Source organism: Peromyscus eremicus, chromosome 7 (genome assembly GCF_949786415.1).
Source record: "Peromyscus eremicus chromosome 7, PerEre_H2_v1, whole genome shotgun sequence".
In the NCBI taxonomy this organism is placed as follows: Eukaryota; Metazoa; Chordata; class Mammalia; order Rodentia; family Cricetidae; genus Peromyscus; species Peromyscus eremicus.
Genome location: NC_081422.1, coordinates 100,862,648 through 100,880,306, shown reverse-complemented (window position 1 = coordinate 100,880,306; position 17,659 = coordinate 100,862,648). Strand labels below are relative to the sequence as shown.

Here is a 17,659-nt window from a genome sequence, read left to right as displayed (position 1 = left end):
TCAGTGACATTAGGATAAAACTCATGCAAACAGAGTAAGTGTTATAGGCAAAAGTATTATGGGTGGGGGAAGGCAGGTCCAGCTGGAGCTAAAGGAAGCCAGCACTGACAGAGAGGATGCTGGCTTGCCCATGCATGAAAGAGACAGTCCTTGCAATGAGTTGCTGATATGGACTAGGGCCTAGAAATTTCCCATGGATCACGGATATGGCACTGTTTTTCATTTTTGTTTTCTTTCAATTTTTGAATGAGGTACTGCATTAATCAGGGTTCTCTAGAGGAACAGAACTAATAGAATGAATCTATGTATATACAAAGGGGATTTATTAAAGTAGCTTACAGAAGGAAAGTCTGAGAATCTGGTAGTTGTTCAGTCTACCAGGTTGGATGTCTCAGCTGGTCTTCAGTATATGTCAGAATCCCAAAGAAGTAGGTTCTGATGCCAGTGAATCTTAAGGGCAAGCAGGGAAAAAGCAAAACCTTCCTTCTTCCTTGCCTTTTATATAGGCTACCACAAGAAGGGGTGGCCCAGATTTAAGGGGGTCTGCCTAGCTCAAATGATCCAGTTAACTAAAACTCCCTCACAGGTATGTCCAGTGACTTGAAGTTTTAGTTAATTCCAGATATAGTCAAGTTGACTACCAAGAACAGCCATCACAACTACTAAGGGTAGACTTTTAAAAAATTTTTTAGTTTTTCTTTTTTGTGTATGGGTATTTTGCCTGCATGTATGTATGTGTATCACTTTCATGCCTGGTGCCCTCAGGTACTAGAAGAAGGTATCTGATCCGGTAGAACTAGAGTTACAGATGATTGTGAACCATCATATGGATGTTTGGAATTGATCCCAGGTCTTCTGGAAGAGCAGTCAGTGCTCTTAACTGTTGACTCATCTCTCTCCAGCCCCTAGGTATGGCATTTTTAAAAGAACATCTTCCTTGTATATAGTACATATCAACAATCAGTTCATCCTTGGACACATTACAGTCCTACCCTGGTCCCTACAGTGCATCTGGCCCTTCAGTAAGAGGAGAGTATAAAGAAAGACATTCTGTGCATTGTTGAAAATGGGGAAGGAAGGGGAAAGACACAGTCACACATTCAGTGGATATCAGAATACGTATCGTATTAAGGCCCAGAACTTATCCATTCCTTTTCTGGGTTCATAGTCCCTGCCCTGTAAGAAGGAATCAAACTGAAGCCATTTTGAGTAAAACTTCCATTTTGAATAGGGTGTCAAAGAAAGTTTAAGTTCCCAATACTGAGTGACTGACATCCTGGTTGGCAAGAGACATGAATGTGGGGGCAAGCCACGCAGCCAGAGTCGAGTAAACCGACCAATGGGAACAGGAAAAGGGTACCACAAAGAAATGTCCCTAGGAGAATCCCCTATCTTGATAGGTGGAAAATGTAACTTGGCACAGATGTTTGTGACTTTTGTGATTGGGGTGTGTGTGTGTGTGTGTGTGTGTGTGTGTGTGTGTGTGTGTGTGCACGCGTGCGTGCGTGCGTGCGTGCGTGTGCTTTAAAGCTGTGTAGCATTCTGGCTCAGGACCACAGTTGAGCTTCTGAGTCTGTTCTGTGTCCCCGATCAATCAGTTGCAGCTTGATTACAATGAACTTTTCTTTTCTGCATTGACTTGGTGTTCGAGCCCTGTTGGATCCAAGCAGTCCCCATAACAGTCCTACCTATTCACTCTGCCATTCATCAAACATCCCAAGCAGAACACCTCAAGCTTGCTCCCATCTCAGAACTTTCCCTCGCTGCCTGCTTCCCTGGAGAATTATCTACTGAAGCTCTCTCTTCATTCAAGTTTCTCTCTGCACAAAGGCTGGGGGGAGGGGGTCCTGATTTACATAGCTTTCCCTGACCTCCTCCTCTTGGCTCTAACTCCTAACTCTGCTGCTCTGCTATAAAGTTCTTATCAGGTCCTGAGCATCCAACCTCGTTGTCTACTGACCTGTGATGCTCTTCTTGGTTGTCAATTTGACTACATCTGGAATGAACTACAATCCAGAAATGGAGGACACACCTGTGAGAGATTATTTTTGCTTGGTTTGGAGTGGGTGAATCTGCTTCTAGTCTGGACCTTTGAGGTGGGAACACATATGCCTTTAATCTGGGCCACACCTTATGCTGGAAGCCTATATAAAGAAGAAGAAAGCTCTTGTTCTTTGCCTGCTTGCCCTCACCTTGCTAGTTCACCCATTCTTTCACCGGCATTGGAGCCTAGTTCTTTAGGAATCCAGCATGTACTGAAGAGCAATAGAGACATCCAGCCTTGAGGACTGAGCAAACTACTGGATTCCTGGACTTCCCTTTTATAGACAGCCATCGTTGAATCAAGTGGACTGAAGCCTGTAAGTCATTCCAATAAATCCTCCTTGTATAGATAGAGAGGGAGATTCATTCTGTGAGTTCTGTTAGAACCCTGACTAATACATGACCTCACACTTCATGGATGCAGAGCTCTGTGCCAGGATCTTGCTCAGTTCTGACCCCAAAGGTTCCAGTACTTCCACCTAGCAAGTCCTAAACCATTTGCCTGCCCTGTCTGATCTCTCCGTGGAAACACGAATATGACTGCCCTAACCTCTCTCCTTGCTTCTCTCTGTTGCCTTCTCACCAAACCTGGAAATTCCCCTGTGACCCTGAGGGCACACAAGGACCTTTCTCCATGACCTGGGAGAGCATGAACTTGGTTTCCCTGAGCTGTTTCTGTGACTATTTTTGGTTTTTGGTTTTTTTATTTAAAATTTTTTTTTCATTTTACATACCAACCACAGATACCGCTCTCATCCCTCCTCCCACTCCTTGCTTTGCCTCTCCCCAACCCCTTCATCCCCTCCTCCAAAAGGGTAAGTCCTCCCATGAGGGGACAGCAAAGCCTGGTACATTCAGTTGAGGCAAGACCAAGCCCCTCCCCACTGCATCAAGGGTGAGCAAGGTGTCTGACCATAGGTAATGGGATCCAGAAAGCCAGCTCATGCATCAGGGATAGATCCTGATCCCACTGCCAGGGTCCCCCCAAACAGACCTAGCTACACAACTGTCTCCCATATGCAGAGGGTCTAGTCCAGTCCCATGCAGATTCCACAGCCGTTGGTCTAAAGTTCATGAGTTCCTATGAGTCAGTTGCTGTGACTATTTTTGTGAAGTATTGCTCATCACAGGAAAGAACACAGGATTTGTGTGTGGAGTAGGGGAGGGGGTGAGAAAAAGAAAGAGGAGGGAGTAGAGGAAAGAGGGCTCTGAGCAACACAGAGGAAAGGCAGGGTACTGAATACATGAGGTGTGGAAAACAAAATGGGAGACTGTTGAGGGGGAAGAGATGAACCAGCAGAGGAGACGAGGGAAAGGGGAGGAGGACAAAGTAGAACAAAGTCTAATGACATGAATGTGTGAGCCTGCCATCATGACACCTGTTATTACTGATGTCAACTAAAAAAACAATTTAAAAAAATAGAAAAGGGTAAATTAGAGAGTGGCCCACACATACCCACCAAAGGTCATGGCCATGTAAGTCATGTGACCTGCACTGACTGACAGACCACCTGTCTGTTACTCCTGTGCAGGAATGAGGGAGCCAGACTAAGGTGGCCTGGGGAAGGGCTGAACCTGGCCCATGTCAGAAGGAAATGAGCAACGCTTTGAAAGGAGAAGATACAATCAGAAGTGGCAATGGAGACAAACTGGTAATGCTGGTTTGTTATCAGCCTAGAAAACTATCTGACCCCTTCAAACAGGTTACACAGAGGCCAGGGCACCATTCTCTTATACAATGGCTTCTCTTTGGAAAATCCCCATCAGAAAGAGTATTCGGACACAGGATGAAATGGCTTGTTAAGAGTTCAGCTGGGGGGGCTGGAGAGATGGCTCAGAGGTTAAGAGCACTGTTTGTTCTTCCAAAGGTCCTGAGTTCAATTCCCAGCAACCACATGGTGGCTCACAGCCATCTGTAATGAGATCTGGCGCCCTCTTCTGGCCTGCAGGGACACATGCAGACAGAACACTGTATACATAATAAATAAATAAATCTTTAAAAAAAAAAAAAAAAAAGAGTTCAGCTGGGGCCGGGTGGTGGTGGCGCACACCTTTAATCCCAGCACTCGGGAGGCAGAGCCAGGCGGATCTCTGTGAGTTCGAGGACAGCCTGGGCTACCAAGTGAGTTCCAGGAAAAGGCGCAAAGCTACACAGAGAAACCCTGTCTTGAAAAACCAAAAAAAAAAAAAAAAAAAAAAAAAGAGTTCAGCTGGGTCTGTGCAGCATTTATTGGCCTCCTGAAATTCATTTAGCCCCCTTTGAAGATACCTTAAAATTTATGAGCCTGAATGTAGCCATTATGAGACCATCAGTTATGCTCCTTGTGAGCTGCCTGTTTTTTCTTTATGGTTCTTAGTTGTTCTTTTGCAGATCTACCAGCTTAAGTCGTTCTGGGATCAAGAAAAATGGGCCTTGGCAGTTCATGTTCCTGGAGTTGTATCCATGCCAGTGGATGCCCACACGCTCCTGAAGAGAATTTGACATTGCTGCTGCCATTGTTGCTGTTATAGCAGCGGCAGCCACCGCTGCTACTGTTTCTGGGATTACCATTTCATAATTGGTTACTACAGCTAGCACAGTGGAGACCCTGGCAGCAAAAGTAGCTACCACAGTTAGTTAATTTTTCATTCTATTGGGCATGATACATTTAATTCAATAGTTATATACAGTTCCATTGGCTTTGAAAATTATAAATTTATAAACTCAAGATCCATTTGCTTTTGGGATACCATCTTACAAAGACTCCAATTTGCAATAAGGCTCATTAAGGAAGGGAATGGCTCAGTTGCCTTTAGCCTACTGGCTATGGGTAGGTTAGGACTTCTGTTGGTCTTTTCTGTGTCAAACACAAAGATTGCAAGCCCAGCGCCACTTTGAGATCTTTGGCAGCAGTTAACTCTGCAGCTCACACACGATTGAGCCTGTATGATAATGAGTATTCAGAGACGGGTAATGCCTGAGGGGTGTCCACCAACCTAAGACAAAGCGCCTGTGTGACCTGGGCAGGCGTCTCCATGACAGGTAAGGTGACCTGCTGATGTCCCATGCAACCTAAGTCAGAACCTCATTTTCTAGTAAAAGGGGGACCTGTAGGGCCCTGGCCTCTGTTTTGGGTAACTGTTGCCTTGCTTGCTGACCTTGACCTTGATATCCTCCCTATGCTAATTCCTTGTGGGGTTCCACCCTCCTGAATGCTTAAGGGAAGTTCTTTGTCTGTGTATCCTGCATAATGGGCATTAACAGCTTAGATGCAAGATTGTAAAACATCGGTAGTGAACTTCTGCCCTCCGGGGTTCTCCCATTGTGCTGTAAGCCTGTGTTTAAGACCTCCTCCCTCCTTCAATAAACGGCATTCGGCAAAAATAAATAAATAAATAAATAAATAAATAAATAAATAAATAAATAAATAAATAAATAAACAAATAAAAAGAGTTCAGCTGGGAAACAAAGGTATCATAGATACAAACGGACCAGTTGGGGTGATAGCAACAGACAAGGAGCACAGAAATTAGCTGAGGCTCTCCATCCCCCCACTACCACCCTGTTATAGTTTGGATAGGAAGTACCTCCCCCAATGATTCATCACTACAGTTCAAGGTCATCTGATGCCTTCTCCTGACCTTCACAGGCACACATGTGGTATACATACATACATGCAGGAAACACACACACAAATAGATCTTTAACAAAATGAAACATGGGAGGGCAGGCAACATGTGGCAGGGGAGGAATTCTTGTGGACAGACAGGCCCAAGAGAACAGTGGGAGAAGCTTCAGGGGTGAAATCAAAGCTGTAATGAGGACCCCAGAAGTCAGAGAAGCCAAGAATGGGGCAAGTCTGCCAGCCTGAGACAGGACACGTGGGCTGCAGCCAGAGAGGTAGCCGGTACCCACACTTCCCGGGTCACCTCCCGCCAACACATACCCCAAATGCCAGACATAGTGCTCCAAGAGGTGACGTTTGCCCTGGGTTCCAGCCTAGAAATCCTTCAGCAAGTGTCCCCTCGATCTACGTTCCTCCTGTTCCTCTCCTTAGGAATGGGAATGTTTGGTCTGTGATATTGCATGATGAAAGTGTGAGAATTGGCTCTCACCGTTACCCCAGCAGCTGCTGTGGAGGAGCCACACTTCCTCCCGAGCCAGAGCGCGGCCTTGTGGCAAGAAACTCAAGAGACGAGCATCAGAGAGAATGGCTGTATGTCCAGTAAATGGGCCCCGGAACATCTGTAATTTCTGTTATTAGATCCTTTGAAGAAAACATTTGAACACCAATTCAAGATGGTGGTGGCCGATGGCATCCTTGGGACTGAAGAGCAGTTCGTAGGGCGGGTCCTAGGTCCCCTGGGAGGCTCAGGCCAGTGCACCCGTGCCTCAGCATGCCCCACGCTGCTGCCGGAGGGTTGCAAGCATGATGGTACAAGGTGAGCAGGCAAGGAGGCCTTCATCGCGAAGTGTGCAGCAGCCTGGAGCTCTCGATCCTGCCCCCAGATGCCCTGCCCAGCCAAAAGATCGCTCTGACTCTGGGCAACCACAGAATCTCTGAGATGAGTCTCATTGATAGTCCAGTATCTATGATGCTTCAGAAACCCTTGAACCAGATCAATGATTCCTTGCAATAAGTATTTGCATGTAAAGCTATTTGGGCAAAAAAATATACTGTGTGACACACTCAGTTTGCAATGCCATTTAGATGAATAAATAAATGCAGTGGAGAGGTGGGAAAGATGGCCTAAAGGAGGAGCACATGTATGTGGATGATGGATGGGGGAGCATGGCATTGTGGAGAAGGGCTGCCGTGGGATGGTCTTTCTGTATGCTGTGAATATATGTTGCTGCCACTGGTTATCCCAAGGGAAAGGCAGAGCATAGGAGAAGACTAAGTAAGAGAGGTCAGAGGCCCGTATACCTTCTTGTCACAACATGAACTACTGTCCTCAGTGGCCAAGGACAGAATGTACCTAATGCAGCCAAACCATAATTCATTATTGGTAGAGCAGATTCACACCCCAAGGACTCGAGTCCCTTCCTGGCTAGAAACAGATATTTGTTCTTCAACCAAAACCTGTGATACTGGGTAAGACAGTCTGGTCCCTGGGTCACAGTTGCCCTTATGACATCATGGTCATCTCCTCCATCAGCCGTCCTAGGCCTGCTGGAGTCAGATGAGCAGCAACCGACGGGGGATGATTACCTGAGCCCCTTCTCTGCCATGGGCGCTCAATGTTGTGTAAGACCGTCAGGCCCACTGCCCTAGGGTTGAGGGATGCTACTTGGCTAAGGGAAGTCACGGGCTACTCTAGAGGACTTGGGAAGAGACTGGGGAGCTGGCAGGGGGCCTGGCTTTTACCCGTGACTCCTCATTTTAATTGCAGAAGTCTGACGTTGAACTCAGTCTATATAAGGAAGAGAGGCAACCAAAGGTAAGTGTGACCCAGGACCATAAATGAACCAGAGTCCCCCGAAACACTGACCTCAGTGTTTGTGGAAATGGAGGCGCCTTCTTCACTCCCACTGGGTATTGCTCTCCTGTCTCTTAAATACCCTCCCTCCCCTGAGTGACCTGTGCACAGGACACAGGAAGGTGAGTCACAGAGCAGTGGGAAGTGAGGAGGTAGGCAGGGTTGCCATGGGCCTGCATGATTGAGAGAGGTAGAAATGAGGGGAGAGAAGAACTTAGGGAGCTGTTATAGCTAGCAGAAGTGTGGGCTGGTTCAGAACTGAGATGCAGACTATAATTCTTCTTTGTGAAAGCCTCATGAGGTCTTCAGGATCAGAAAGTCTTCCCCCTGGGTCCCCTGTGAACATCACAGTATAAGCAGACCTCACTTTATAGAGGAGGCCACTGTGGCTCAGAAGATGAGCTGTGGCCATAGCTATGGACAAGACAGAGGTGGAGACAAAAACTCTATCCATCTCTCGTGTATCCCCATCCACTGAGCATCCTGTCCTTTGCTTGGTTAGCCCCGTCCTCCAAAACTACTACACCATCAAAAAAGGACCCAAGCAGCCAGTAAGATCCAGGCCTTGTGGCGCGGATTCCTGGTGAGGCAAACTCTGCTGGTTGCTGCCCTCAGTGCCTGTGTGATTCAGTGCTGGTGGAGGAACATCCTGCACAGGCACATTCTTAAACAGCGGCTGGCCCTGCTGAGGATATATGTCATCGAGGAAGAGGCGGCAGTCAGGCTCCAGGCCTGGGTTCGCAGGTGGCAGTGTCGTCGGTATTTCAGTCAAACGTGCAACACGCTCTGTGTGGTCCAGTCCCTCGAGAGCAGCATTGCCTTCCGGAATGATGACATTTTTCAGGTTCAATATGGAATTGTTTCCAAGCAGCCAGAGTTCCATATTGAAATCCTGTCCCTCTAAAGGCCTGTAGCACAAAGAATTGGCTCTAGTGCCTCAATAAATACCTGGCCTGGTTTTGTGAGTCTCAGTGATTGTCATGCCATAGGGACACCCCCACCCCCAGGGGCTCAGACTCTACGTCTCTTCCTCTCCTAAGGGGAAGACCATCCCCCTCCCCACAGAGCCTGGTACCTCCAAACCAGGAAATTCAGATCAAGATGTCTCTATCTATACAGAGCCAGGCATCCCATTACACAACCCTGGGACCATCCCTGTCTTTTGAAGTTGGAATTAAAGGGACTAAGTTTCATGTTCCTAAAGCAATAGATGAGATATGCAGCTTCTCTGCCCACTACCAAGCACCCTCCCACGGCACAGAAAGAATACATTCACCACCCCAGCCTCTAATTTGTTGTTGTTTTCTTGCCTTCTCTCTTCCAGGAGAAAGGTCAGACTGCTATGGCCTGTACAGCAAGGTCGTTGCAATAGAGATGAACATTTAGCCCAACATATTATCCGGCCCTCACTGACTTGCATACACTAAAGCAAATATTTTCTAATGTCTAATCAGAACTCCTCAGAGACAGACATAACCAATTTCACTCTCAACTATACCATTCATGCTCTTGCCTCTCAGTATTCTTCTACAGTTTTATCCCAGTGACCCTCTCTCTCTCCACCTGTGAATGAGCCTCGCTCTAGCCTGCTTCATCCCCACACCAGATGAGCTAAAAGAAAAGTCTTGTTGGACGGGAGGAAACTGTTAATCAACTCCTCGAAAAGCTAAACAGAAACCAGATGTGGTGGTGTGCCTGTAATTCCAGTATTTGCAAGGCTGAGTCAGGAAGTCCAACCTGGGCTACGTGGAGGAACCTTGTCAAAAAAGGGGGTAGTGAGTAGGCTGGTGACATGGCTTAGTGGATAAAGGCACTTGCCTCCAAGCCTGAAGACCTGAGTTCAATTCCTAGAATCCACATGTTGGAAGAAGAGAACTGATTCCCACAGGTTGCCTTCTGGGAGGCAGACTGGAGGAAAGCGTAGAGGAAGGAATACAGGAGGGATAACTAACACTAAAAACATTTTGAAAAACCCACATGGAAGCCTACTACTCTAGAAGCTTTCTAAAACGTACACATATACACTTACACATACACATACACATATATGTATATATACATATACATATACACATACACATACATATACATATAAAGAGTTTAAATAGAATTACCTTATTATAGGGAAAAAATGCCCTCCTCAGGGTTGGGGATTTAGCTCAGTGGTAGAGTGCTTGCCTAGCAAGCGCAAGGCCCTGGGTTCGGTCCTCAGCTCCCGAAAAAGAAAAAAAAAAAAAATGCCCACCTAGACAAAAGAGAATAACAAAGAGCCCAGTGCTGGGAATGTGTTACATCTCTTGAAGTTGTTGGCAGGTGAGTCACATGGACCCCCCAAATATTACAGGAAATTGCCAGTGCTCTTGGTTACTTCCAGAACTTGCTGGTAAGACCCTCTTGCTAAAGATAACACATCCTTGAGTCATAGAACAAGGAGCTACCAAGCGGATACCCACAAGGAAGCATTGCCCACTAACAAGCATTGTGTCTAACTTTCATGAGCTGGAAGGTGCTATGCACACTTCCAGAGGAGAAAAGGAACCACCACTCTTAGCCAGTTGTAAACCCTGTGAGTTACAATGACCTGGCAAGAGATGTCCACTAGCGCATAAGCATCATGAGTAACCAACCACTCTCTTACTGAATTTAAGGCCCACTGCACAGGCTGAATCCCATGCCTGGCACCATTACCTGGGGCCATGAACCTATGGCTAGACAAGTCATAGCCTCTATCGGAGAACCTACTGCTATGACTCTGCTAAATAGACATAGTATTAAACCGACTCCTAATGGCTTGTGGTTATATCCCTAGACTAGTGTGTCTCTCAACCCTCATCAGAGAAGCTAGCTGCTTTTTGCAGTAGATGGGAATTAACACACAGACCTACAACTGGTCAAGAGAATAACAAACTGAAGAAGGTTCAGCCCTAAATAAGACATCCATTTCATAGCCCCTCCTCCCAAGGCTCAGGCATTACCGCTGATGAAAGGGCCGAAGGGTTATAAGACCCTGAGGTGATGGACGACCACCAGGAAATAGCATTTCTGGACACAGCAGGGCATTTGCACATACAAATCCGTGACAGTTGAGACAGCATGCACAAAACCTGCATATGCTCACATCAGACAAAGGCGAGGTGGGCATGAAACCCCACCCCTAGCTGAAGAGCTATCGGCAATTGTTAGCTGCTGGAAGGGAGTGTGTGTGTTTAAGGGGAGGCCTGGTGAGTTGACTGCCCTTCAGTGAAGGCCACACATACAAGAGTATACTGGCAGTACAAATTGTACTTGACAGTGGTGGGAAGGACACAGTTGAGTCAGTTGAAAGGGGGAGGGGGATGGATCTGGGAGGAGTGAGGAAGTGAATATGATCAAAATACACTGCACAAAACTCTCAGAAAACATAAAAGAATGAGGGGAGAAAAGTTGCCATCTGACCTCCACATACACACTGGGGTCCGCGCACACCCGTTCACACAGAGAAAAAGAGAGGAGAAAGAAAGAGAAAAGAGAATAACGTGAAAAACAGAAGTTCTACGACAGAAGTTAACTTTGAAAACATTATGTTAAGTGGGAGACAGACACATATTGCAGAGTTATATAAAATTTATATAAAATGCCCAAGAGAGGTAAATTATAGAGTTATAAATAAACTAGGATCTGCCAACATCAGCGGGAAAGAAGTGACTGCTCCAGGTTTTTGCTGGTGGTGACTTCTGTTTTCGTTTTCAATCATGAAAATATCACAGAACGCAATCACGATGACGGCCACTGTGTTAGTTACCTTTCTGTTGTGATACAACCAATGACCCAAAGCCACGTATGGAAAAAAGAGTTTCTTTGGGTTTACAGTTCCAGGGGGCTAAGAGTCCGACATGGCATGGAGGAAGCGTGGCATTCAGTGCCAGGCATTGTGGCAGGAGCAGGAAGCTGAAAATCTCATCTTCAACCACAAACAGGAAGCAGGGAGAGCAAACTAGAAGCGAGGCAAGGCTGTGAACTCTCAAACCCAGTGTGGTGGTTTGAATGAGAATGCCCCCCACAGGTTCGTGCATTTGAGTGCTTGGTCCCCAGCTGGTAGAACTGTTTGAGAAGGATAAGGAGGTGTGGCTTTGTTGGAGGAGGTGGGTTTCCCAGTTAGCTCTCTTTCTCTGTCTCACGCTTGTGGATCAGATGTGAGTTCTCAGCTACTGTGGCAGCACCATGCCTGCCTGCCCACTGCCGTGCTCCCCATCATGATGAACATGAACTCTAGTGCCTGAAACTGTCATTCCCAATTAAATATTTTCTTTTATAAGTTGCCTTGTCATGGCAATAGAAAAGTAACTAAGATACTCACTCCTGTGGTGGTATTGTGTTCCCCAAAGTATTGTGCACCCTAATAAACTTATCTGGGGTCCGAGAACAGAACAGCCACTAGACAGACATAGAGACCAGAAAATGGTGGCGCACACACCTTTAATCCTATCACTTGGGAGGCAGAGATCCATCCGGATCTCTGTGAGTTTAAAGCCACACTGGAAACAGCCAGGCATGGTGATTCATACCTTTAATCCCAGGAAGTGAGCCTTTCATCCTAGGGAGTGATGGCAGAAAGCAGAAAGGTATATAAGGCGTGAGGACGAGGAACTAGAAGATTTTGGCTGGTTAAGCTTTTAGGCTTTTGAGCAGCACAGTTCAGCTGAGACCCATTCAGATAAGGACTCAGAGGCTTCCACTCTGAGGAAACAGGATCAGCTGAGGAACTGGCGAGGTGAGGTAGCTGTGGCTTGTTCTGCTTCTCTGATCTTCCAGCATTCACCCCAATAACTGGCCTCAGGTTTGATTTTATTAATAAGACTCTTTAAGATTCGTGCTACACAGTCCCAGGTGAAGCAAGGATAAAAACTCTCCATAACGTAGAGAAAGCAGAGGGACGGAGAAGGGAACTCGGAGTGCAAGCCTGGGAAGGCAGAAGGTCCAAGGGTACTGAGAAAAGACAAGACTGCACACAGAGACGCTGCATGTCGTGTTTAACCTACTTCAGAACACTGAAGGCCCAGAGGTCGCCTCTCCTGCCAGCCATTCTAAGTCTTGTCAGATTTACACACCTTGTCCGTATGGAGATTTGGGGAAATTGATTACTAGTTCTTCAAACTCTCAGAGGCTTTGGTGACCTAGAGCTATCAAAATCTTCACTGAGTCCAGGCTGTACCACTTTTCATATTCTTTCTGAACAAGATGATATTCTAATGATTGATCCAATAAAGTTCTCTATACCTCAGTATGGGGCCAGCGAGATGGTTCACTGGGTAAAGGCATTTGCTGCCAAGCCTGACAACCCAAGTTTAATCCCAAGACTCATGGGGTGGAAGGAAAGAACTGATTCCTGCAAATTGTCCTCTAACTTACACACACACACACACACACACACACACACACACATGCATACATGCATGCACATACACACACACACACACACACACACACAAACATTGAAAAATAAAGAATACAATAATACATGGTAATAGAATCTGTTACTTTGTATACTAACTTTAAAAGCTAATTTTTTTAAGCAAGAAAATTGATTTTTTTTCTTCTTTTGGAAGTTATTTTCTTAATGACATAGCCTGTAGAACTCTTAGTATACATACTAAGTTACAGTTTAAAAAATCAGGGGCTGGGGAATACAGCTTAATGGCAGAGTGTATTCCTAGCACAAGAGTTCTGTCTTCAGCATCACACGAAAACGACCCTCAGGCCAGATCTCGTTACTATGTACTAGTTTTGTTTAATTTAGAACAGGGGGCGCTGGAGCAATGGCTCAGCAGTTAAGAGCATGCACCACTCTTGCAGAAGATTAGAGTGAGGTACCCGGTGCCCTTGTCCAGAGGCTTAGAAACGTCTGTTACCCCAGTTCAGAGATACCTGACACTCTCTTCTGGCTTCTGTTGGAGCAGCATTCACATACACACATGATTAAAAATAAAATAAACCTTTAAAGCTTTTTAAAAATTTAGAAGCCAGGCGGTGGTGGGGCACACCTTTAACCCCAGCACTTGGGAGGCAAAGGCAGGCAGATCTTTGAGTTTGAGGTTAGCCTGGTCTACAGAGCGAGTCCCAGGACAGCCAGGGGTACACAGAGAAAGCTTGTCTCAAAAAACTAAAATACATAAATAAAATTTAAAAATGGAGCATAGATAACAGAAAAGTCAGTATAACGCGAAATCTAATTTGGTATTTTAATAAAAACCCCTGTGCCAGATATTGGTGCAAATGCTGAAAGATCAGAGAGACAAACGAACAAGGCACAGCCACCGTCTTTTACCTCACCAACTCCTCAGTCTGAAAAACCTCTAGCTGAAAGGACGCTTCTGCTAAAAGCCTTTAGTTCCTGTCTCCTCATGCCTTATATTCCTTTCTCTGCCTTACCATATTACTTCCTGGGATTAAAGGTGTGTTGCCACCACTGTCTGGTTCTGTTCCTCTCCTAGACTGAGTCAATCTCATGTAGTCTAGGGTGGCTTTGAACTCACAGAGATCCACACGGATCTCTGTCTCCCGAGTACTAGGATTAAAGGTGTGCGCCACCACTGCCTGACCTCTATGTTTAATCTAGTGGCTTGTTCTGTCCTCCGATCTTCAGGCAAAGTTTATTAAAGTACATAATATATTACCACAACTCAGGGCTAAGAATGATTTTTACTGTTCAGCTACTCTATAATAATACTCTCTAAAGCTGTATAAATGCTATTTTCATTGCAGCACAGAGAGAAATGAACATTCTCAATGTCAGGGAGAGTGTACCATGAGGCTTTTTAGAGAAGTAAAGGTATCCAAAGGCAGGCTCATGTTCGCTTGTTCTTGCGGGGTGATAGGACTCAAGAAGCTCCCTCATTAATCCTTTCTGTGAAGTAAGGGATCGGTGTTCTCATTTATGTACTGACCTTTTTGTTTGTGTGTAGGCAGACACCACACACACACACACACACACACACACACACACACACACACACACACACGTGTGTATGAAGCCAGAGGCCAGCATTAGGGAACTTCCTCACTCTCCACCTTCTATTTTTGAGATGGGTCTCTCGATGAACATGAGGTTCACGAATTGGCTAAACTGATTGGCCAGTGAGCTCCAGGGACATACCTATCTCCACTGTCCCAGCACTAGGGTCACAGACACACCCCACAATACCCTTGTGGGGGGGGGGGTTTCCGGTGGCCTAAGCTCTGGTTCCTACGCTTGAATAGTGAATGTTTTACCCACTGAGCCATCTCCCTTGGCCCTGTTTTTCTCTTAGGGTGTGTGTGTGTGTGTGTGTGTGTGTGTGTGTGTGTGTGTGTGTGCCTCCTATCTCACTATCACTGGAATTTCAGGCACACAACACCACAGCTGGCTTTTATTTATGGAGTTGGGGTTCTCACACTTGTGACATCAGTGTTTACCGACTGAGTTGTCTCCTAAGCCCCACGAATGAGTTGTCTGTATTATGGCTACTTCTAAAGAAAATTCAAATGTGATGCTAGTGTCTTTGGCATTCTGTGCACTTTCTGACACAGCCTGGAAACTGATAAAGAAAAACTTCATTTCATGCACAAAATGTACCCAGAAAGGGGCCTTTTTTGTATAGGTAAAATGCATATTGCTATAAATATAGTAATAAAGCTGCATCATTGTATTTTAGAAGTGGCCTGTGGCATGTATTTTATCTATGTTATAAATATTTTGTAGTGCTAATAGTTTGTTAAAATATTTTTTCTTCTCCCTAAAAAAATATTCAAAAATAATAGTGGTGCACATCTCTAATCCCAGCACTTGGGAGGCAGAGGCAGGAGGATCTCTGTGAGTTTGAGGCTAGCCTGGTCTACAGAGTGAGTTCCAGGACAGCAGAGCTATATAGTGAGATTCTGTCTCTAAATAAATAAATAAATAGATAGATAGATAGATAGATAGATAGATAGATAGATAGATAGATAGATATTGATCCAGATATGGTGATACACGCCTGTAATCTTAGTATATGGGAGGTGGAAGCAAGAAGATCAGGAGTTCAAGCCCAGCCCCAGCTACATGAGCGTCTATCTCAAAATATAAAATAAAATTAAAATGTTGACACTGTATCAGTTAAATGGTTATAGCTTATTTGTTCAGCAGAGCTCTGAGTTTTGGTCCAAGTTCAAAGACAACAGTGCTGATCTAGTTAGTATAGCTCTGTAGCTTCCTGGCCACTCTTGGACACTTCGGTAGTGAATTTGAGCATCAAACAGACGAAGCTGCATGCTGGCCTACCCTAGCCATGTCCCAACCTGAATAGATGCTTCTCAGTACATATTATATTTCAATAATTGGAAATACAGCTTAGGTTACAATTTATTTTTCCCAGAAAGCTAAAAGAAAAAAGAAAGAAAGAAAGAAAAGTGTCGGCATGGTGTTGCATACCTATAATTCTAGAACTATGGAGGTGGGGGCAGAAGAGTTACAAGTTCAAGACCAGTCTGGGCTACCTAGAGAGACCCTATTTTAGGGTTTATTTTTAGGCCTCACCATTTTAGGGTTTTAGTACATCATGGCAGGGCAGCTCTGTTCCTGGCAGGGGCACTGTGTAGTAGAGTGCTTTCCATCGTGCAGATCAGGATGCAAAAACCAAGAGGAATCAGGAGCCAGGCTACGACCTTCAAAGGCTCACTCACCCCTACCAACCTATTTCCTCCAGCTAAGACCCACCCCCTAAAAAGTCGCAACCTTTCAAAAGAGCTCTACCACCTGGGAAACGAGCATTCAAAATATGATCCTGTGGGAGACATTTCAAATGGAACCATGGCATTCCCCTTTCATATTTCTGTTCGGCTGCAGACTCCACACAAGAGCACATTAACTCAGTTATGATCCCGGCAAAACCTCCACAGATGTTTAAAAACTTTTATCTGTAATGGTACCAAGAGACTCAATTACTCCATATTAAATAACAGCATCAACTTTTTTTTTTTTTTTTTTTTTTTTTTTGCTGTGAGGAGATAATTTTAACTGCTTTGTGTCCCTTTTTTGCATCTCTTTCTATTTTTTGAGCTTTATCCAATATTAGAATTCTTTCTCAAGTTCCTAAAGTGACATTTCACCCTTAATACAATATTTCTAAAAATGAGAGGTTTTTTTTAAAATTCAACATTTCAAAATATAATGGGAATGTTCTAAGCATTTAAAAAAAGATCCCAACTGAAATGCATAGAGAACCACAAAAGACTGTGAACAGACTCAACTAGCTGTGAATGGAGAAGTTGTAGGCATGCACGTTCTGATTTTAAAAATCAGAGGGGTGGGGGAGGAAATTTAAAGTAAGCATAAGACCTAAAAAGACATTTTCTTCCAAAGAAAACATATTGCTGGCCAACAGGTACATGAAAAGGTAGTCAACATTACTAGCCATCTGGGAAAATAGAGATCAAAATCACAATGAGCCATCACCTGACATCTGTTAGGATGGTTATCATCCAAAGACAAGGGGGGACGTGTGGGCAAGGGTGTAGAGAAAAATTGGGACAGCCATATGGGAAACAATATGGAAGATCCTTTATAAAAATCAAAATAGAACTACCATATGACCCAGAACCATGCTTTAGGGGACATAGCCAAAGGAAGTTAAGTATCTGGAAGTAATAGCCTCACTCCCATGTACATGCACGGGATCCTCCTGGCTTGCCTCCCCAGCAGCTGGATTACAGGTGTGTGCCACCATACTGGCTATTTTGTGTCAGTGGTAGGGATCCAAACTCGACTCTTCCATGCTTGTGCATCACACACTGTCAGTCTATCCACAGAATGACAGAAAATGTTTCACAGATCACAGATCTAATCATGAACTTGTGTCTAGCACACACAACTCCTACTAAAATTCCGATGAGCCTGGCTGGAGCTTCTGGGTCAAGGCTAAGGAAGCAGAACAGCCCTGGCAGCAGCGAGGCTGGGCCTGTACCCTTCTGCTAGGCCCACCAGACAAAGTCCAGCCCTGAATACCAGCTGTGGACCGCCTGGAGGGCCTGGGCCAGGGCTACTGGGAGAGCAGTGTGCTCATACAGTTCTTGCACCTTTCCGAGAGGTTGCTGGGTAAGGTGGCTTTAAGAATGTTGATGCTCAGCCGGGCGGTGGTGGCGCACGCCTTTAATCCCAGCACTC

The 17,659-nt window shown here is 45.3% G+C and overlaps 1 protein-coding gene across 5 annotated transcripts in view; it reads left to right on the top strand.

The window, feature by feature from the left end:
- The window catches only part of LOC131915362 (IQ domain-containing protein F2-like), a 33,255-nt gene that overhangs the window by 5,526 nt on the left and 10,070 nt on the right, over positions 1 to 17,659 (top strand). The window contains exons 1-3 of one of the 5 annotated variants that reach the window (XM_059268533.1): positions 7,140 to 7,271; positions 7,417 to 7,464; positions 8,006 to 8,461. In XM_059268533.1, the coding sequence (XP_059124516.1) occupies positions 7,155 to 7,271; positions 7,417 to 7,464; positions 8,006 to 8,407 (567 nt within the window). In that variant the 5' untranslated portion in view covers positions 7,140 to 7,154 and the 3' untranslated portion in view covers positions 8,408 to 8,461. Of the gene's footprint in view, positions 1 to 7,139; positions 7,272 to 7,416; positions 7,465 to 8,005; positions 8,462 to 17,659 lie in introns of those variants that run through there. The other 4 variants (XM_059268535.1, XM_059268534.1, XM_059268530.1 and 1 more) reach the window with 4 other exon arrangements.